The 21,943-nt window shown below is 44.8% G+C and overlaps 1 protein-coding gene across 9 annotated transcripts in view; it reads left to right on the forward strand.

The window, feature by feature from the left end:
• LOC106588858 (oxysterol-binding protein-related protein 3) overlaps positions 1 to 19,587 on the forward strand; it is a 40,479-nt gene extending 20,892 nt beyond the window's left edge. For 3 of the 9 annotated variants that reach the window (XM_014178343.3, XM_014178340.2, XM_014178341.3), the window contains exons 2-22: positions 5,279 to 5,395; positions 5,548 to 5,664; positions 6,325 to 6,378; positions 6,555 to 6,662; positions 6,824 to 7,000; positions 7,208 to 7,304; positions 7,985 to 8,142; positions 9,234 to 9,338; positions 12,312 to 12,480; positions 12,636 to 12,769; positions 12,899 to 13,030; positions 13,149 to 13,248; positions 14,630 to 14,877; positions 15,150 to 15,287; positions 15,522 to 15,585; positions 15,702 to 15,780; positions 16,499 to 16,643; positions 17,091 to 17,235; positions 17,367 to 17,493; positions 17,584 to 17,706; positions 18,257 to 19,587. In XM_014178343.3, the coding sequence (XP_014033818.2) occupies positions 5,312 to 5,395; positions 5,548 to 5,664; positions 6,325 to 6,378; positions 6,555 to 6,662; positions 6,824 to 7,000; positions 7,208 to 7,304; positions 7,985 to 8,142; positions 9,234 to 9,338; positions 12,312 to 12,480; positions 12,636 to 12,769; positions 12,899 to 13,030; positions 13,149 to 13,248; positions 14,630 to 14,877; positions 15,150 to 15,287; positions 15,522 to 15,585; positions 15,702 to 15,780; positions 16,499 to 16,643; positions 17,091 to 17,235; positions 17,367 to 17,493; positions 17,584 to 17,706; positions 18,257 to 18,353 (2,601 nt within the window). In that variant the 5' untranslated portion in view covers positions 5,279 to 5,311 and the 3' untranslated portion in view covers positions 18,354 to 19,587. The remainder of the gene's footprint in view (positions 1 to 5,278; positions 5,396 to 5,547; positions 5,665 to 6,324; positions 6,379 to 6,554; positions 6,663 to 6,823; positions 7,001 to 7,207; positions 7,305 to 7,984; positions 8,143 to 9,233; positions 9,339 to 12,311; positions 12,481 to 12,635; positions 12,770 to 12,898; positions 13,031 to 13,148; positions 13,249 to 14,629; positions 14,878 to 15,149; positions 15,288 to 15,521; positions 15,586 to 15,701; positions 15,781 to 16,498; positions 16,644 to 17,090; positions 17,236 to 17,366; positions 17,494 to 17,583; positions 17,707 to 18,256) is intronic. The other 6 variants (XM_014178344.3, XM_014178346.3, XM_045709434.2 and 3 more) reach the window with 6 other exon arrangements.
• The last annotated feature ends 2,356 nt before the right edge of the window (positions 19,588 to 21,943 follow it).

A 21,943-nucleotide genomic window follows, 5' to 3' on the forward strand; every position in this document is an offset into this window, starting at 1 on the left:
TAATAAATACTTGGATTATAGTGATATTTCAAATAAATGTGTTTCTTTTAATTACTATCACACGTCTCCAATCTTGTGATCAGTCATTCAGTCTATTTAAATGGAGAAAAGTAGTCACTGTGCTGTTTGGTATCATTGTGTGCACCACACTGAACATGGACCAGAGAAAGCAAAGGAGAGATTTGTCTGAGGAGATCAGAAAGAAAATAATAGACAAGCATGGTAAAGGCTACAAGACCATCTCCAAGCAGCTTGATGTTCCTGTGACAACAGTTGCAGATATTATTATGAAGTTAAGGTCCATGGATCTGTTGCCAACCTCCCTGGGCACAGCCTCAAGAGGAAAATGGACCCCAGATTGAACAGAAGGATAGTTCGTATGGTAGAAAAAGAACCAAGGATAACAGCCAAAAAGATACAAGCTGAACTCCAAGGTGAAGGTACGTCAGTTTCTGATCGCACCATCCATCGCTTTTTGAGAGAAAGTGGGCTCCATGGAGAAGACCCAGGAGGACTTTACTTTTGAAAGAAGAACATAAAAAAGCCGGACTGGAATTTGCTAAAATGCATATAGACAAGCCACAATCCTTCTGGGAGAATGTCCTTTGGACAGGTGAGTCAAAACTGGAGCATTTTGGCAAGTCACATCAGCTCTATGTTCACAGAAGAAAAAATGAAGCTTTCAAAGAAAAGAACACCATACCTACAGTGAAACATGGAGGAGGCTCGGTTATGTTTTGGGGCTGCTTTGCTGCGCCTGGCACAATGAAATCTCAAGACTATCAAGGCATTCTGGAGCGAAATGTACTGCCCAGTGTCAGAAAGCTCTGTCTCAGTTGCAGGTCATGGGTCCTCCAACAGGATAATGACCCAAAACACAGCTAAAAGCACCAAAGAATGGATAAGAACAAAACATTGGACTATTCTGAAGTGGCCTTCTATGAGTCCTGATCTGAATCCTATCGAACATCTATGGAAAGAGATGAAACTTGCAGTCTGGAGAAGGCACCCATCAAACCTGAGACAGCTGGAGCAGTTTGCTCAGGAAGAGTGGGCCAAAGTCTCATTTGAGAGCTACAGAACATGTTTGATTGCAGTGATTGCCTCTAAAGGTTGATTAACAAAATATTAGGTTAAGGGTCCCATTTTGGTCCATGCCATTTTCATTTGTTTTATTATTTACAATATTATGTTGAATAAAAAAATCTACAGCAAAGTCTGTTATTCCATATTTAATAGAAATCGATGGTGGATGCCAATTACTTTGGTCAGTTTCAAGTTATTTCAGAGAACATTGTGCATTCTTCATTTTTATGGAGGGGTACCAACACATTTGTGTGTGTGTGTGTGTGTGTGGACACCTACTGATTCCAGGGTTTTTCTTTATTTTTACTATTTTCTACATTGTAGAATAATAGTGACAACATCAACACTATGAAATAACACATATGGAATCATGTAGTAACCAAAAAAGTGTTAAACAAATCAAAATATATTTCAAATTATTCAAAGTAGCCACCCTTTGCCTTGATTACAGCTTTGCACACGCTTGGCTTCGCAGATGGTAGAAATTGTAAGATAAATTGGCATTCCACATGAGAAAAGTTTGCAGACCCCTCGTGAAGCCTACTGTATCACCGGCAACTTCAAGAGAGTAACGGCAGAATCTGCCAAAGCCAGCAGCAGCGGGAGAAAAATGGTTGGGTCAGGTTATCGAGATTTTTGGCTCCCTCTTAAGTCATTTGTGTGTTATTTCATCAAATGGTAAGCCTGAAGAGTCAGATAAGCTCAATGCATATGCAGTTGAAGTTGGAAATTTACATACACTTAGGTTGGAGTCATTAACTTGTTTTTCAACCACTCCACAAATGTCTAGTTAATAAACTACAGTTTTGGCAAGTCGGTTAGGGCATCTACTTTGTGCATGACACAAGTAATTTTTCCAACAATTGTTTAGACAGATTATTTCACTTATAATTCACTGTATCACAATTCCAGTGGGTCAGAAGTTTACATACACTAAGTTGACTGTGCCTTTAAACAGCTTGGAAAATTCCAGAAAATGATGTCATGGCTTTAGAAGCTTCTGATAGGCTAATTGACATCATTTGAGTCAATTGGAGGCATACCTGTGGATGTATTTCAAGGCCTATCTTCAAACTAGGTGCCTCTTTGCTTGACATCATGGGAAAATCAAAAGAAATCAGCCAAGACCTCAGGAAAAAAAATGGTATACCTCCAAGTCTGGTTCATCGTTGGGAGCAATTTCCAAACACCTGAAGGTACCACGTTCATCTGTACAAACAATAGTATGCAAGTATAAACACCATGGAACCACGCAGCTGTCATACCACTCAGGAAGGAGACGCGTTCTGTCTCCTAGAGATGAACGTACTTTGGTGCGAAAAGTGCAAATCAATCCCAGAACAACAGCAAAGGACCTTGTGAAGATGCTGGAGGAAACCGCTGCAAAAGTATCTTTATCCACAGTAAAACGAGTCATCTATCAACATAACCTGAAATGCCTCTCAGCAAGGAAGAAGCCACTGCTCCAAAACCGGCATTAAAAAAAGCCAGTCTACGGTTTGAAACTGCACATGGGGACAAAGATCGTACTTATTGGAGAAAGGTCTTCTGGTCTGATGAAAGAAAAATAGAACTGTTTAGCCATAATGACCATCGTTATGTTTGGAGGAAAAAGGGGAAGGCTTGCAAGCTGAAGAACACCATCCCAGACGCGAAGCACGGGGGTGGCAGCATCATGTTGTGGGGGTGCTTTGCTGCAGGAGGGACTGGTGCACTTCACAAAACAGATGGAATCATGAGGCAGGAAAATGATGTAGATATATTGAAGCAACATCTCAAGACATCAGTCAGGAAGTTAAAGCTTGGTCGCAAATGGATTTTCCAAATGGACAATGACCCCAAGCATACTTCCAAAGTTGTGGCAAAATGGCTTAAGTCAAGGTATTGGAGTGGCCATCACAAAGCCCTGACCTCAATCCTATAGAAAATGTGTGGGCTGAACTGAAAAAGCGTGTGCGAGCAAGGAGGCCTACAAACCTGACTGTTACACCAGTTCTGCCAGGAGGAATGGACCAAAATTCACCCAACTTACTGTGGGAAGCTTGTGGAAGGCTACCCGAAACATTTGACCCAAGTTAAACAATTTATAGGCAATGCTTCCAAATACTAATTATGTGTATGTAAACTTCTGACCCACTGGGAATGTGATGAAAGAAATAAAAGCTGAAATAAATAATTCTCTCTACTATTATTCTGATATTTCACATTCTTTAAATAAGGTGGTGATCGTAACTGACGTAAAACAGGGATTTTTTACTAGGATTAAATGTCAGGAATTGTAAAAAACTGAGTTTAAATGTATTTGGTTAAGGTGTATGTAAACTTCCTACTTCAACTGTAGTTGAGTTTATTAAAACACCATAGCGTGTGTCTATATATGGAAAAATACACGTTTACATTTTTTTGGAACAATTGATTGGTTGAAAGAACAGACTACTTTCGGTCGACCAAGATTTTTTTCTTAGTCTGGGACAGCCCTACAACCTGATCATCAAGCCCTTGACAAGTTGAATCAGTTGTTTTTGTCCGGAACTACAACAGAAATGTGTGCTGTTGGGGGGGACTGGAGTTGGGGTAACACTGCTATGCAGTGTGCAGAGTGTGCATTTTGGCTGTCATCAGGCTCTAACAAACACAGACACAGAGGAAGAATGTGTGTTGTTACATCACAGTAAGAATGTGGACATATTGTTCACTTCTCATTGACACGCTGTGTACATTAGGGTTGGGTGGTATCCAGATCTGGATACTTTCATACCATTCTTGTACCATACCGGGTTGCAAAACCAGCCTTGCAAAAAGCAGGGGTGTATTCATTAGTGCACACCGTCAAAAAACATTATGCTCATATCACAATACTTTGCGCCGCCAGAACCCACCCAGCATGCCTTGTTGTCTCCATATGTAGTAGACCTAATAATATAGGGCAGGGATCGTCAAACGGATGGCCCGCGGATTATTTTATTTGCCCCCCCCCCCCCCCCAGGACACTAGGAATTCACCTCAAAATGATTTTAGTTTAGGTAATCTATTCCCAAGTATTTCCACTCATAAATAGACATATGTGATCATGGACCAATGTAATCATGGCTTTTAAATGATTTGTTTTTGTCAAATACAATATCTGTTTGGGCTTCTTGCAGCAATTTGCAGAGTACAAATGATTTATAATTGTTTCGGCCCCCGACCATCCGCTGAAGAAAGAATGATCCTGTGGTTGAATGACTCCTGGTCTGGCATAACACGTAGGTCTGTGACTGTCCTGGAATTTTGCATAGTGGTTATTGGTCAGCCAAATGACCGCGGTCACCGTTATAATTGTTTGAATAGCTTGTTTTATGCACATTTTCTCATGTGCTGCAGGCAGGGGGTGTTGCCTAGGCAACCAAATACTTGTTTGCTACACACCTTGTTTGTTTCAGCAAGGAGCAACAAAGTCCCATCACGTTGCAGAGTTCATGTGTAACTGCGGAAACGCACGAATGCCCGGCCGTCTTGTCTTCAGTCAGCTGTTCGTTATTTTCTTCTCATGACTGTCTTCATCCACAATCATCAGTTACACGGTTTATACTGTCATTGTGCCAGCCCTAGTATCACGGAATGTGAATGTTTTATTCACATCAGATTGTGTATGCTTCTAGCAACTACCAAGCAGCAGAATTCCCTGTCTCTCCCAGTGTTGGCGTGTGTGGCTACCGGCTAGCTTAGTCCTCTGCTGTGATTTGAAGGACTTGGCTGGGACTGATTGTATAACCCAGTATTGATGACTCATTTGTTGTGGATTCTGCTGGTCAGCACAGCAGCAATGACTGACTGTGCTTGGGGTCATGTGGGTTTTACAGTGCTGCTGCCACTGGCTCACTGGCATTTCCCCATACACAAGGTGTATTCTGCAGGAAGTGGGTGTGTGTGTGTGTGTGTGTGTGTGTGTGTGTGTGTGTGTGTGTGTGTGTTGATGCCAATATAAAGAACATGTGATGATCTCATGCCTAACCTACAGTAAAAGCACTCCTAGGTTTATTAGGGTGTAGAATAGATTATCTTCTCTCAAGTCACACCTATTGTTATGTCCTACAAGTGGTATGCAGATTTCATTTCTCTCAGCTCACCTGTTTGTCTCAAAACGTGCAGAAAATTAAATAACTGAATGTTGTCTTTCTCACTGCTTCCTGTTTCTCTCTCTCTGACACAGTGGTAGTCATGGTAACAGTCTCTTGATGTCGGAATGCTAAGTAACAGGAAGATGACATCAGTGTCCCCTACCCACAGTGACGTCATGTTTGGACGAGCTGGCGCTGCCAACCATCAGGTGTGTGTGTGTGTGTGTGTGTGTGTGTGTGTGTGTGTGTGTGTGTGTGTGTGTGTGTGTGTGTGTGTGTGTGTGTGTGTGTGTGTGTGTGTGTGTGTGTGTGTGTGTGTGTGTGTGTGTGTGTGTGTAACCCCATGAGTCTCTGTCTACAGGACAGCTGGGAGATCATCGAGGGCCTGAAGGGTAACCCTGGCAACATCCAGGAGCCAGAGAAACAGGAGGGCTTCCTGCTCAAGAGGAGGAAATGGCCCATGAAAGGATGGCAAAAGGTGGGTACTACCTGCCTTACTCCTGACTGCTTTCTCACCCATGAAAGGATGGCACAAGGTGGGCACGTCCCTTAAAGGTTGACTTTGGGCAAAAACTCTAAAATAACGGTGTTATACTGTGTAAGTGATTAATACGTCATCATACCAGGTCATTTTAATGCTTTAAAAAAAATATGAATATGTTATTTGGCTACAGAAGTGTCATTTCTTACCGATCTCTACAGCTTCCGTCCAAAAACAAATCCTGTGAAATGGCATCAACACATACTGGAAGAGTTGCTGGCTAGCTACAGTGGCTAGCTGAGCTAACGGACTAACTACGTCAGCTGACTTAACTCCTTACCTCTCACTGCAGGGGAATCTCAAGGGTCTTTCCTTGAATCCTCCGAATGCATTGGAGGAGAAAACCAGAGGTTATTTTCAGACCTTCTCCTCTTACGGACTTAAGGAGATGAGGAGAGGATGTGAGGAATCAAGGAAAGACACTTGATACACCCTGCCCCTCCTTTAACTCCGCAATTACTACTATGTTATTCATGTAAAAAGCTTTTGTCCACAGCAGTAAGTTGTGAAGATATTTCCTTGGCCTAAAGCAGATAAAGTTTGAAATGTGACAGAAGGGCGGCTGAGACAGTTGCTATTTGGTCTCTTGTTATACAGAGATACTTCTTGCTGGAGAAAGGCATTCTGAAGTACTCAAAACGTGGAGCTGATGTAAGTACCTATTCAAAAGTATTTCAGGCAGATGCAACACACACAAACAGAATTTAGTTCATGTACAATATGTGTCATTGATGAAGGAGAAAGCATTTGCTCATTTAGTCAATTAAACAAACACTCACACACACACACACACACACACTGACCTTAGCTTTTGTTTCCTGCTGAAGAAGGGCAAGCTGCATGGCTGCATTGATGTGGGGCTGTCTGTCATGTCAATCAAGAAGAAAACCAAGGCCATAGATCTGGACACCAACAACAACATTTATCACCTCAAGGTGACTGTCTCTCTCTTTCTGTTTCTCTCTCTCTCTCATTTATCTAGTTTTATCTTGTTTATCTCGTTTTATCGTTTCTCTCCCGTTTATCTTGTTTCTCTCTCTTGTTTATCTTGTTTCTCTCTCTCTTCTACTTGAATGACAATCTCTCTGTTCTATAGGTGAAGTCTGACAAGTCTCAGGAAGTGAAGTCACAGCAGCTGTTTGATGATTGGGTGTCGAAGCTGCGACATCACCGCGTCTTCCGTCAGAACGAGATCGCAATGTACCCCCACGAGAGGCTTCTGTTCCACCCCTCCTCACACCTCTCTCCCAACCCCAACGACTCCATGAGACAGGTACAGTTCTCCCTAGACACTGATCCATAATCATTTTTCTCTGCCTAAGAGCAACGTCTTCCTGGAGCTTCTTAACTGACCAATCATAATTTCATTATTGTACTGTATAGCGTAGTTGATAGGATTCTGTCCATGCACATTCCATCTCCTTGTCTTTCCCTCTCTCCACTCTCGATCTCTCTATCCTGTCCCCACTCCATCTCTTAGCGCCACTCCAGTCTGGCTAAGCAGGCATCAGTTGTCCAGCAGGCTAAGGTCAGTGCCTGGCTCCACTCCTCAGAAGACATGGACAAGTGCTGCAGAGGTATGGAGGTGAAACCTCTCACCTGTCTGTCCCATACATTTTCTGGATCTCACCTTACTTGTTGGCTGTGTACCAACTGGCCCCCTATACCATACATGATGCGCTTCTTTTGACCAGAGCCCATAGGGCACTATATAGCGAATAGGTTTGCCATTTGGGACACAGCCTTGTGGCGTCGGCATGCTTCAGTTCAGCTGCCGGCTTGCCAAAGTCGGCTAGGCGACCCAAACTAGTGTGCTCGCATACTCTCCGACAAGACATTCGCTTGAAAGATTTGAAAAAAGCAGCAAAGGTACTTTTTGTCCATTTTGAAACGCCGTAGTCGGTATATACTTTCCTAAAATATTCAGAATTAATCTAAGATAATTCTAGAAATCTGTCATTGATTTTGGCGTTTTTGCAGAGGAGATCTTAGATGCACAGTTTTACATCTAACTAAGATGTTTGGTGCATGAAACAGTTTTCATGAAAACTAGTATTCTCTTGTTGAATGACAAATACTTTACTGAAGAATCCATACTGTTGACCAATCACCGACGAAGGGGCGTAGACTTTAGCTTGCCTTAAGAAAAAATGTCATCATAAAATAGGCATGAACTCTTCAACTGTTTTGGCCTTTACTGTCTCTATTTTGATCCTCCCTCAACTTCTGCCATTCATCTGTCATCCTTCTCTCTTAGATTTAGAGGAGTGTGAGTCTTACCTGTTGGAACTCAACCTGTTACTGAGGAGTATGGAGGTTCTCCACCGCACTTACTCTGCCCCTGCCATCAGCCTCATGGTAAAACATAACCTTGAACTACGCTACACTTACTCTGCCCCTGCCATCAGCCTCATGGTAAAACATAACCTTTGCCCTTTAACCCTAAGCTGGTGTACAAAACAAAGTAAAAGATGCAAAAACAAACTTAAGAATGGAAGCATGGAAATAGTGCACATAGAACATATCTACCGCTTCTTGACTTGCTTTCAATTTGAATGATAGATATATAACACGCACTTCTATGTTTGGTTGGGTCGCCCAAAAAGTTACATAGTGCAGCTTTAACCTATAACTTTGACCTACACTTCCTCTGCCCCCGCCAACAGCCTCATGGTAACACGACCTATAACCCTGACCTACAAAACACTTCCTCTGCCATCAGCCTCATGGTAACACGACCTATAACCCTGACCTTCACTACACTTCCTCTGCCCCCGCCAACAGCCTCATGGTAACACAACCTATAACCCTGACCTACAAAACACTTCCTCTGCCATCAGCCTCATGGTAACACGACCTATAACCCTGACCTACAAAACACTTCCTCTGCCATCAGCCTCATGGTAACACGACCTATAACCCTGACCTTCACTACACTTCCTCTGCCCCCGCCAACAGCCTCATGGTAACACAACCTATAACCCTGACCTACAAAACACTTCCTCTGCCATCAGCCTCATGGTAACACGACCTATAACCCTGACCTACAAAACACTTCCTCTGCCATCAGCCTCATGGTAACACGACCTATAACCCTGACCTTCACTACACTTCCTCTGCCCCCGCCAACAGCCTCATGGTAACACAACCTATAACCCTGACGTACACTACACTTCCTCTGCCCCGCCATCAGCCTCATGGTAACACAACCTATAACCCTGACGTACACTACACTTCCTCTGCCCCGCCATCAGCCTCATGGTAACACGACCTATAACCCTGACCTACACTACACTTCCTCTGCCCCTGCCAACAGCCTCATGGTAACACGACCTATAACCCTGATCTACGCTACACTTCCTCTTACTCTGCCCCTGCTATCAGTACACTGCAGGTATGCACATCTCAATTTACGCTAAGACTTTAACCCTAACCTCTACGTTTTCTCTCTATGGTAATGGTTGTCTGTCCCTTCCCTCTCTCTGTTACGCTCTCTGGGACACCAGGCCTCAACATACGACATTCCCAAGAAGGAGAAGAGGGGGCCCAGGAAGTGGCGTTCAAAAAATTACAACAAAGATACCAAAAAAGATATCATGGCCACACTACAGGTACACACTGTTTTTTTATATTTTCTCTCAAAGCAATACCTGCTACCGGTCCATGTCACACCTACAACCACTGGAGAGAAGTGTTGCATTGACGACTACTACTGTAATACTGTCTCATGGAGTTTGTAATACTGTGGCAGGATATACACTATATATACAAAAGTATGTGGACACCCCTTCAAATTAGTGTTTGGCTATTTCAGCCATACCCGTTAATGACAGGTGTATAAAATACACAGGCATGCAATCTCCATAAACAAAAACTGGCAGTAGAATGGCCTTACTGAAGAGCTCAGTGACTTTCAGTGTGGCACTGTCATAGGATGCCACCTTTCCAACAAGTCAGTTAGTCAAATTTATGTCCTGCTAGAGCTGCCCCAGTCAACTGTAAGTGCTGTTATTGTGAAGTGGAAACATCTAGGAGCAACAACGGCTCAACCGTGAAGTAGTAGGCCACACAAGCTCACAAAACAGAGTGCTGAAGTGCATAGAGCATAAAAATGATCTGTCCTCAGTTGCAACACTCACTACCAAGTTTCAAACTGCCTCTGGAAGCAACGTCAGCACAATAACTTAATTGGGAGCTTCATGAAACGGGTTTCCATGGCCAAGCAGCCACACATAAGCCTAAGATCACCATGCACAATGCCAAGCATTGGCTGGATTGGTGTAAAGCTAACCGCCATTTGACCCTGGAGCAGTGGAAACGCATTTTCTGGAGTGATGAATCATGCTTCACCATCTGGCAGTCCGACAGACAAATCAGGGTTTGGCCGATACCAGGAAAACCGCGACCTGCCCCAATGCATAATGGGAACTGTAAAGTTTGGTGGAGGAGGAATAATAGTCTAGGGCTGTTTTTCATGGTTTGGGCTAGGCCCCTTAGTTCCAGTGAAGGGAAATCTTAACGCTACTACAGTATACAATTACATTCTAGACAATTCTGTGCTTCCAAATTTGTGGCAACCGTTTGGGAAAGACCCTTACCTGTTTCAGCATGACAATACCCCCATGCACAAAGCGTGGTCCGTAGAGAAATGGTTTGTTGAAATTGGTGTGGAAGAATTTGACTGGCCTCCACAGAGCCCTGACCTCAACCCCATCGAATACCTTCGGGATGAATTGGAACGCCAACTGCTCGCCAGGCCTAATCGCCCAACATCAGTGCCCAACCTCACTAATGCTCTTGTGGCTGAATGGAAGCAAGTCCCTGCAGAAATGTTCCAACATCTAGTGGAAAACCTTCCCAGAAGAGTGGAGGCTGTTATAGCAGCAAAGGGGGGACCAACTCCATATTAATACCCATGATTTTGGAATGAGATGTTCGACAAGCAGGTGTCTACATAAACTCAGCAAAAACAGAAACGTCCTCCCACTGTCAACTGCATTCATTTTCAGCAAACTTAACATGTGTAAATATTTGTATGAACATAGATTCAACAACTGAGACATAAACTGAATAAGTTCCACAGACATGTGACTAACAGAAATAATGTGTCCCTGAACAAAGGGTGTCAAAATCAAAGCTACACTATCTGCTGTAGCCACCAGCTGCATTAAGTACTGCAGTGCATCTCCTTCTCATGGACTGCACCAGATTTGTCAGTTCTTGCAGTGAGATGTTACTCCACCTGTAAGTTCCCAGACATTTCTGGGGGAGTGGCCCTTGTCCTCACCCTCCGATCCAACAGGTCCCAGACGTGCTCAATGGGATTGAGATCCGAGCTCTTCGCTTGGCCATGGCAGAACACTGACATTCCTGTCTTGCAGGAAATCACACACAGAACGAGCAGTATGGCTGGTGGCATTGTTATGCTGGAGGGTCATGTCAGGATGAGCCTGCAGGAGGGGTACCACATGAGGGAGGAGGATGTCTTCCCTGTAACGCACAGCGTTGAGATTGCCTGCAATGACAGCAAGCTCAGTCCAATGATGCTGTGACACACTGCCACAGACCATGATGGACCCTCCGCCTCCAAATCGATCCCGCTCCAGAGTACAGGCCTTGGTGTAACGCTCATTCCTTTGACGATAAACGCGAGTCCGACCATCACCCCGATGAGACAAAACCGTGACTCGTCAGTGAAGAGCACTTTTTACCAGTCCTGTCTGGTCCAGCGATGATGGATTTGTGCCCGTAGGCGACGTTGTTGCCGGTGACGTCTGGTGAGGACCTGCCTTACAACAGGCCTACAAGCCTTCAGTCCAGCCTCTCAGCCTATTGCGGAAAGTCTGAGCACTGATGAAGGGATTGTGCGTTCCTGGTGTAACTCGGGCAGTTGTTGTTGCCATCCTGTACCTGTCCCGCAGGTGTGATGTTCGGATGTACCGATCCTGTGCAGGTGTTGTTACACGTGGTCTGCCACTGCGAGGACAATCAGCTGTCCGTCTTGTCTCCCTGTAGCGCTGTCTTAGGTGTCTCACGGTAAGGACATTGCAATTTATTGCCCTGGCCACATCTGCAGTCCTCGTGCCTCCGTGCAGCATGCCTAAGGCTCGTTCATGCAGATGATCAGGGACCCTGGGCATCTTTCTTTTGGTGTTTTTCAGAGTCAGTAGAAAGGCATCTTTAGTGTCCTAAGTTTTCATAACTGTGACCTTAATTGTCTACCGTCTGTAAGCTGTTAGTGTCTTAACGACTGTTCAACAGGTGCATGTTGATTAATTGTTTATGGTTCATTGAACAAGCATGGGAAACAGTGTTAAAACCCTTTACAATGAAAATCTGTGAAATTTGGATTTTTGCGAATTATCTCCTGAAAAAGGGACATTTCTTTTTTTGCTGAGTTTACTTTTGGTCATGTAGTATATGTGTGTGTTACATAGGCCTGCAATTTATGTTGACTACAAATACATAGGGGAGTGTACATGTCAACTGTTGTTTAAAGAAGTTTTCTGTGTACATTAGGACACCAAATTAATCCCCCACCTGTGATTGTCTTTAATCTGGATTTTTCTCTCGGCTCCCAACAGGTTCCTGGCTGTGTCTCCCCACCTGCCTCTCCTCATTTCCATACCTCCCACCCAAACCTCTCTACTGCTGAAGCTAACATCGAGGAGGCCTTTGCTTTCCTGGACTCCCCAGACTCACCTACTGATGCCAACCGCCTCCAGGAGGACTTCTGCAGGCTTGCTAACAACAGTGAGTCCCTGGTTTCTGATCGGCCCCCTGGTTCAATATTAGGTATTTTAGAGTTCCCAGAGGAAGGTTGGGTATGGTGGTTAAAACTCTGTCACTCTCTCTCACACACACAACCCTCTCCAACCCTCTTTCTTCCTCTCTGTCTCCCTCTCTAGTTCACTCCACTCTGCGGTCAGCCTATAGTTCTCTGTCAGCAGAGAGAGACAGAGTGAGACACACTATTGACCTGAAGGCCCCTCCTCCAGCACAGGTCATGGGCCTCAAGGCAGACTATGGCTCAGTGAGTAAGGTGTGAGAGTGTGCATGTGCTGTTTTCCACAATATTGCACATATCATTGTATTGTGAAGTTGATTTCCAGAGATTGTGTTTGTATACCAAACATGCCATTGGGACTGACCTAAACATAAACCCAATCAGGATCTTCCAGATGGATCCCGCCCCCTTGTCCACCAGGTGTCCAATGAGAGTCGAGTATCCATCCCTGAGTCCATGTCTGAGTTCTTTGATGCTCAAGAGTACCAGCTGACCTCCAGCTCCTCTGAGAATGAGGTGAGCCCTAACCACATATCTGGGAGCAGATTACCCAACCCCAATGCCAACCAAATCCATTAGGGAGGTTATCAATAATCTGACCCTGAGTCAATTTCTATACATTTTCTGTCTCCAGGCCTCTGATGATGATGACTCGTATATCAGCGACGTCAGCGACAGCGTTTCCATGGACAACGGCTACAGCAATGAGAGAGGAAGCGAGAGACATGAGTCAGGTATCCCGTGTGTGTGTGTGTGTGTGGTGTGTGTGTGTGTGTGTGTGTGTGTGTGTGTGTGTGTGTGTGTGTACGCGCGCGTTTGTATGAGTATTTTCATGACGAGCATAACGATTTGTATGAGTGAGCAAATGTCTGTCCAAATCAAATTTATTAATATAGCCCTTCTTACATCAGCTGATATATCAAAGTGCTGTACAGAAACCCAGCCTAAAACCCCAAACAGCAAGCAATGCAGGTGTAGAAGCACGGTGGCTAGGAAAAACTCCCTAGAAAGGCCAAAACCTAGAGAGAAACCAGGCTCTGAGGGGTGGCCAGTCCTCTTCTGGCTGTGCCGGGTGGAGATTATAACAGCACATGGCCAAGATGTTCAAATGTTCATAAATGACCAGCATGGTCAAATAATAATAATCATAGTTGTCGAGGGTGTAACAAGTCAGCACCTCAAGAGTAAATGTCAGCTGGCTTTTCATAGCCGATCATTCAGAGTATCTCTACCGCTCCTGCTGTCTCTAGAGAGTTGAAAACAGCAGGTCTGGGACAGGTAGCACGTCCGGTGAACAGGTCAGGGTTCCATAGCCGCAGGCAGAACAGTTGAAACTGGAGCAGCAGCACGGCCAGGTGGCCTGGGGACAGCAAGGAGTCATCATGTCAGGTAGTCCTGAGGCATGGTCCTAGGGCTCAGGTCCTCCGAGAGAGAGAAAGAAAGAAAGAGAGAAAGAGAGAATTAGAGAGAGCATACTTAAATTCACACAGGACACCGGATAAGACAGGAGAAATACTCCAGATATAACAGACTTACCCTAGCCCCCCGACACAAACTACTGCAGCATAAATACTGGAGGCTGAGACAGGAGACACTGTGGCCCCATCCGACGATACCCCAGGACAGGGCCAAACAGGAAGGATATAACCCCACCCACTTTGCCAAAGCACAGCCCCCACACCACTAGAGGGATGTCTCCAACCACCAACTTACCGTCCTAAGACAAGGCCGAGTATAGCCCACAAAGATCTCCGCCACGGCACAGCCCAAGGGGAGGGCGCCAACCCAGACAGGAAGACCACGTCAGTGACTCAACCCACTCAAGTGACGCACCCCTCCTAGGGACGGCATGGAAGAGCACCAGTAAGCCCGTGACTCAGCCCCTGTAGAGGCAGAGAATCCCAGTGGAGAGAGGGGAACCGGCCAGGCAGAGACAGCAAGGGCGGTTCGTTGCTCCAGCCTCTCCATTCACCTTCACACTCCTGGGCCAGACTACACTCAATCATAGGACCCACTGAAGAGATGAGTCTTCAGTAAAGACTTAAAGACTTAAAGGTTGAGACCGATGTACATCCATTTTAAGACCAGCACCTCTACCCCCTCTCTCTCCCCCAGCAGGCTCAGGAGGAAGTGGTGTTCAGGTGGCCCGCAGGCGGACTACCCTCCCCTCCCCCCAGCCCAGCAGCAGCAGTGTCAGTCTATGGAACATCCTCAAGAACAACATAGGGAAGGACCTGTCCAAGATAGCCATGCCTGTTCAGCTCAATGAGCCTCTCAACACACTACAGAGACTGTGTGAGGAGGTGGAGTACTCAGAGCTGCTGGATACAGCGAATAACACACAGGACCCGTACCAGAGAATGGTGAGGGTATAGGATGCAGGTACACATGCACTAGCAAACATAATGCACACACACACACACACACACACACACACACACACACACACACACACACACACACACACACACACACACAGTCCCTTGCAGCGCATGGTGAGAGAATTGAAACATATTCACACCAGGATTCTTATGATGCATTGTGAGAATCCACACTATCACAACCTCTACCTGCACATGGTGAGTAACACACCTCTTTCTCTCTCCCTCACTCACTCTCACTGTCTCCTGTGCAGGTGTATGTGGCGACGTTTGCAGTGTCTGCGTACGCCTCCAGTTATCACCGGGCAGGAAGTAAACCCTTTAACCCCGTCCTAGGAGAGACCTACGAGTGTGACAGACCTGACAAGGGCTTCCGGTTCATAGCAGAACAGGTAAACTGGAACAAGTTAATGTCACTCGCATACAGTAAACCAAGAATCACTGGGCTAATTAATGTTCTGTTCCAAATTACAACCTATTCCCATTCAGTCTACAACCTTTGACCAGGAGCCATAGTGTTCTTGTCAAAATGACTGCACTATATAGGGTGCTATTGAGGACACAACCATTGTGTAGGATGACTGTCATTACATTGTCAGTTACTTTGTACCCCCTGTCCTTCTTAGGTGAGCCATCACCCACCTGTTTCAGCATGTCACTGTGACTCTAACAACTTCACTTTTTGGCAAGGTAAACAAATCACCACCTTTTTGCTCTATTTGGGATTGTTACTCCCCCACCGACCTACTTACATCTGTCTGTCTCCTGTCTGTCTCCTGTCTGTCTCTGCTCTGTCTCCCACTCAGATGTCCAGTGGAAGAATAAGTTCTGGGGGAAATCCATGGAGATTGTTCGCATGGGAACCACTCATGTGACCCTGCCAGCGTGAGTCTCTTTGATCTATAGCGGGTGTGTGTGTGTGTGTGTGTGTGTGTGTGTGTGTGTGGGCCGTGCGCACGTGTGTGTGCACCAGTGGAGGCTGCTGAGGGGAGGACGCTTCGTAGCCTTCCCTGTAGCTCAGTTGGTAGAGCATGGTGTTTGCAACACCAGGGTTGTGGGTTCGATTCCCACGGGGGGCCAGCACAGAAAAAAAAAAAAAAAAAAAGAAATTGTATGAAATGTATGCATTCACTACTGTAAGTTGCTCTGGATAAGAGTGTCTGCTAAATGACTAAAATGTAAATGTAAATGTAATAACGTCTGGAATGGAGTAAATGGAATGGTATCAAAGATGTGGTTTCCATGTGGTTGTTTCCACTCCATTGACTCCATTCCAGACATTATTATGAGCCATTCCTCCCTTCAGCAGCCTCCACTGGTACAGACGTGTGTGTGCATCAAAGAACTGCTTTCATGCAAAAGAGAGTGGGGGGGGGGGGTGTCGTGTGACAGGTCTGGTGTCGTGTCGTGCGACAGGTCTGGTGTCGTGTGGTGCGACAGGTCTGGTGTCGTGTGGTGCGACAGGTCTGGTGTCGTGTGGTGCGACAGGTCTGGTGTCGTGTGGTGCGACAGGTCTGGTGTCGTGTGGTGCGACAGGTCTGGTGTCGTGTGGTGCGACAGGTCTGGTGTCGTGTGGTGCGACAGGTGTGTTTGTCATCCTCAGGTTTGGGGACCACTATGAGTGGAACAAGGTAACTTCCTGCATCCACAACATCCTGAGTGGCCAGCGCTGGATAGAACACTACGGAGAGATGTCAATCAAAAACACCAGCAGTGACGCCTGCCAGTGTAAAGTGACCTTCGTCAAGGTGAGGAGAGGGACTATATACAGTGAAGCCCATACCTGTGTGCACACAGCTACACTAAGGGCATGTCCCAAACGGAACCCTATTTTGTATATAATGCACTACTACCCATAGGGCTCTGGTCAAGAGTAGTGCACTATATAGGGAATAGGGGGTTATTTGAGACGAAACCTAACATGTCAATTGGGCAACACATATGAACCCCTAGGTGTAACAGCACCATCTGCTGAGGGACAGGAGGAACAAGATCCTGCAGACTATTTTTCTTGGAAAGCTGGTGATTGGTGGATGGATTCATGTGTTAGATATAGAATTGTATGGACTTTTTATTAAATCATTTATAACATGATTTAACAGTTTGATGGGTTTCAGATTGACCTGACGTTTTGTGTCCTTGGTTTGTTAATTAATTTGTTGATTATTAATACGTTTTGCGTATTTAACCCGCAGGCGAGATCATGGAGCTCAACGGTTAACGAGATAGAGGGCATGGTCACGGACACAGGGGGGCGTGTCATCCACTCCTTCTTTGGCAAATGGCACGAGGGCGTGTACCAAGGAGTCCCACCTTCTGCTATCTGCATCTGGAGAGCAAGTGAGTGACTGGCTCTTTGGACTGTCCATCAAAACTCAACCCTACAGTAAATATTATAGCTTGATATGTTGTCTTTCGCCATAAGAGTTGTAAAAGAAAATGGTGTAATATTATTGTGTGTGTGTGTGTAGACCCCATGCCTGTGGACCAGGACCAGTACTATGGCTTCACTCAGTTTGCTATAGAGCTGAATGAGCTTGACGCTGCCCTGAAGCCCCACCTACCCCCCACAGACACACGCTTCCGTCTCGACCAGAGGTACGACACACCCGGGATGCTCTTTCTCATGCTCTCTCTCATGCTCTCTCTCATGCTCTCTCTCATGCTCTCTCTCTCATGCTCTTTCAGGTGCTTGGAAGAAGGGAACATTGAGGGAGCTGAGGAGCAGAAACGGAGGATAGAGGAGCTCCAGAGGGAGAGGAGGAAAGTCCTGGAGGAGAACAATGTGACACACAAACCACGCTTCTTCAAGTACGCAACCGTGTGTGTCTCTTTCTGTCTGACTTTAGCAGACAAGGGTCACACATTTGGCCTTGAACACAGAACAAGTCAGTCTTCCTTCTTAGCTGTACAGAATCCTATACAATATGGAAAAGGTCTGACGGAATGGCGTCTGTCTATATAACTTAACACACTGTCACTGGTCTGTGGTGTGCATAGCACTCCATTAGCCTCAGTGTCTGACTGGTCAAAACAACACCATTAACAGCTGTTCTCAGTGGATTCATGAGATCTCACAGTTTTACTTTTTAGGTTGTACTGGGGGTTAGGGTTATACAGTTATCATTTTTACATTTGAGTAATTTACCAGACTCTTATCCAGAGCGATTTACAGACTGTCTTAATTAGTGTTAAGTGCCTTGTTCAAGGGCACATTGACTGATTTTTCACTTAGGTGTCTCAGGGATTCGAACCAATGAACTTTCGGTTACTGGCCCAATGTTGTTAACCGCTAGGCTACCTGCCTCCCTGGGTGCGTTGTGAAATATGTGTTGTGACTATTGTTTTGTTTATTTATCAGGAAATCAAAGGATGACACGTGGCTGAGCTCTAATATATACTGGGAGCAGCGGAAGAACCCCAGGTTCAGCAGAGAGGACTTCCCTGTGCTGTGGTGACCTCTGACCTTACCTATAACCCTGTGACCCCATGGGAGCACAGATCTAGGGTCAGATTATTCTCGCCTACAACAAACCTTAACCAATACAGGGAAAACTCAAAACTGACCTTAGGTCAGCACTTGGGGACAACACTCTGTCCTGTTGACTATGGACCGCTGAGTGTCAGGGCCCACGGCCAAATATGGGCTTCCTGCTTCTGTAGGTGGAGATGGAGCTAACTTAAGACAGAGCTTTCACTTGACTCTGTGTTTAAAAGAAAAGAGCTTCCTGTTTTGTTTTTGTCATTACTTTAGTCTATCTTCTTCCAATGTCATCCTTTTCTCTGTATATTTGTCAAATGTATATTTTATGCTGCCACTTTAGTACGGATGCAGTCCAGCCACCAGTGTCTTAATTGAGCAATAAGGCCCGAGGAGGTGTGGTATATGGTCAACATACCACGGCTACGCGGAGTGCCTGGATACAGCAATTAGCTGTGGTATATTGACCATATACCGCAAATCCCCAAGGTACCTTATTGATATTATAAACTGCTTACCAATGTAATTAGAACAGTAAAAAAACTTTTTTTTTGTCATACTCATGGTATACGGTCTGATATAGCACAGCTTTCAGCCAATCAGCATTCAGGGCTCAAACCACCCAGTTTATAATATGGAATGATTTACTACTCAGGAAAACCTGCTGTAGATGATTACGCAAATCATCACTCACAGTTGGTGAGTTAAAGTGCCTCATTGCACTTTTATGATGTCATACCACTCTTATTAATGTAGTGTAAAGAAGCACACTGATGGAGTCTTGTAACTAGGAGATTGAACTTTTTCTAAAAGTCAATCACTCTACTGTACGGTTCTGTCCATTCACAATACAGACGGTCTTAACTCCTCAACCATTGGCTAACAGAACTTATGAAATATAGCCACATGGAAATTCATAAGACTGAGTGTTAATGCCTGTGTGCTGCCCTGTTATAAGATTATATGTACTGTATATCAGTAAAGAAATAGAGCATTATCTATGAAGATGAACAATAAAACAGTGGAACTGTTATACAAGAGTCAGAATGACTACTTTGTGTGTGTGGTCATGTGTTCGTTTGGCATGTAAAATGATTAATTTGAGCTGGGTTTTGTTCCGGAACCTACGTGTATTTGGTCAGATCCGGTTACTCTCATGCATGAACAATTATTTTCAATGTACAAATTCTAATAAAAGCGATCAAAGTTCATTAGACTTGCCTCTTCGTTAATTCTCCTGCCCCCACAAAAAAAACGAATGTGTAAAGTTGATTTTCTTCATGGGCCTATATTCTAACAGCTGATTGGGGTTGATCCAGCTCCAGTTTATGGTTTGCGCAACATTGTAACCTACTGGATGTGTGAGACCAACCGGTGACCGTTGCTGTGTGAGAATCAAGCCTGTATCTCTCACATAAAGAGAATGAGATTCACTTTCTAAGATCTCTCTGCTCTGAAATACATGAGCCTGCAACTCTCATCTCTCTGCTCTGAAATACATGAGCCTGCAACTCTCATCTCTCTGCTCTGAAATACATGAGCCTGCAACTCTCATCTCTCTGCTCTGATAGACATGAGCCTGCAACTCTCATCTCTCTGCTCTGAAATACATGAGCCTGCAACTCTCATCTCTCTGCTCTGATAGACATGAGCCTGCAACTCTCATCTCTCTGCTCTGAAATACATGAGCCTGCAACTCTCATCTCTCTGCTCTGAAATACATGGGCCTGCAACTCTCATCTCTCTGCTCTGATAGACATGAGCCTGCAACTCTCATCTCTGCTGTTAGACATGAGCCTGCAACTCTGATCCCTCCAGCGTTACACTATCATTTATTTCCACGAAGGGTTCTGAAGGAACTGCAGCACCCCTGATTAATTTAAATACATTTGCCAAAGTTATAGAATTACTGTCCAGAAATGAATGAAATCATTCAGAATATTCTACTCCACCATGAGAAGGCCTATAATTTAGCTGCAGAGGATCAATAGCTTCTTGTGGATTGTAGCCCAATAACAAGGAATGGCCTACAGTCGGGAATGCGTGGCAAATATGTCAGTGAACAAACCGCATGCAGACAAAACAGGCTTTTCGCAATATTTCAAATACAATCGAGGGAAAACACCGACTGGATAGCGAATGGCTAATGCTGAAAAGAGAAGAGACTATGCTGTAGGCTACCAACATATTTGATCAACTTCCAAATATTTTCTTAAAGTAAAACAAGAGCGAGACAGGCTTTTGGCACGAGCGCATCCGCCGCCCCCAGTGAGTGAACTGAACGTCATTGGGTGAGTCAGTGAAACTGGAAAGCATTTTTAGGACTATAATGTCCTCCGCATTGTAGCCTACAATAGGCGTCTCTCCACACCTAGACTATTTATGGATTCAAGACAAGGTCGTTTTTATTGGTTTCAGTGTCAAAGTGGCCTGCCATTTCGATCATTTGTGCTGTATTAAAAAAGATTATGCCAAAGTCTCCAGTCGTGTAAAATGACCTAGAATTGCATGAAATACGTTTATAAAAGGCCACATTTCTATGCGTTTATAAGTGGCCACATATTTTTTTCTCAATGTGTGCAACTTCTGTCAGTGCCTCTGCTGTATTGCTCTATGTGACTACGCAAATGCGATGATATGCATGCAACGCTTTATTAAGGTGCATTTGTTTTATGTCTTTTTTATTTATGCGTTCCGGTATCTCAGAACTCCCCCCACCCCCTCTCGCGCCCACATTTTGTTCCTGCACCTCTGGAGTTACAAATGAAACACTGGGAATGTACAGCAGTGGTGGAAAAAGTACCCAATAGTCATACTTGAATAAAAGTAAAGATACCTTTTTTTAATACAAATTACTGTGAAAGTCACCCAGTAAAATACTACTTGGATAAACTTCAAAGTATTTGGGTTTAAATATACTTAAGTATCAAATGTAAAAGTACAAATAATACAAATTCCTTATACAAAGTGAAAAAAACAGATTTTTAGAAATTGTTTAAAACAGACATACCTGATTTACATAAGTATTCAGACCTTTTGCCTTGTGACTCAAAATTGAGCTCAGGTGCATTCTGTTTCCATTGATCATCCTTGATGTTTCTTCAACTTAATTGGAGTCAATTGATTGGACATGATTTGGAAAGGCACAAACCTGTCTATATAAGGTCCCACAGTTGACAGTGCATGTCAGAGCAAAAACCATGAGGTCGAAGGAATTGTCCGTAGAGCTCCGAGACAGGATTGTGTCGAGGCACAGATCTGGGGAAGGGTACCAAAACATTTCTGCAGCATTGAATGTACCCAAGAACAGTGGCCTCCATCATTCTTAAATGGAAGAAGTTGGGAACCACCAAGACTTCCTAGAGCTGGCCGCCCGGCCAAACTGAGCAATCGGGGGAGAAGGGCCTTGGTCAGGGAGGTGACCAAGAGCCCGATGGTCATTCTGACAGAGCTCCAGAGTTCCTCTGTGGAGATGAGAGAACCTTCCAGAAGGAAAACCATCTCTGCAGCACTCCAACAATCAGGCCTTTATGGTAGAGGGGCCAGACGGAAGCCACTCCTCAGTAA

This window comes from Salmo salar, chromosome 27 (assembly GCF_965601325.2).
Source record: "Salmo salar chromosome 27, fSalSal1, whole genome shotgun sequence".
NCBI classification, from domain to species: domain Eukaryota; kingdom Metazoa; phylum Chordata; class Actinopteri; order Salmoniformes; family Salmonidae; genus Salmo; species Salmo salar.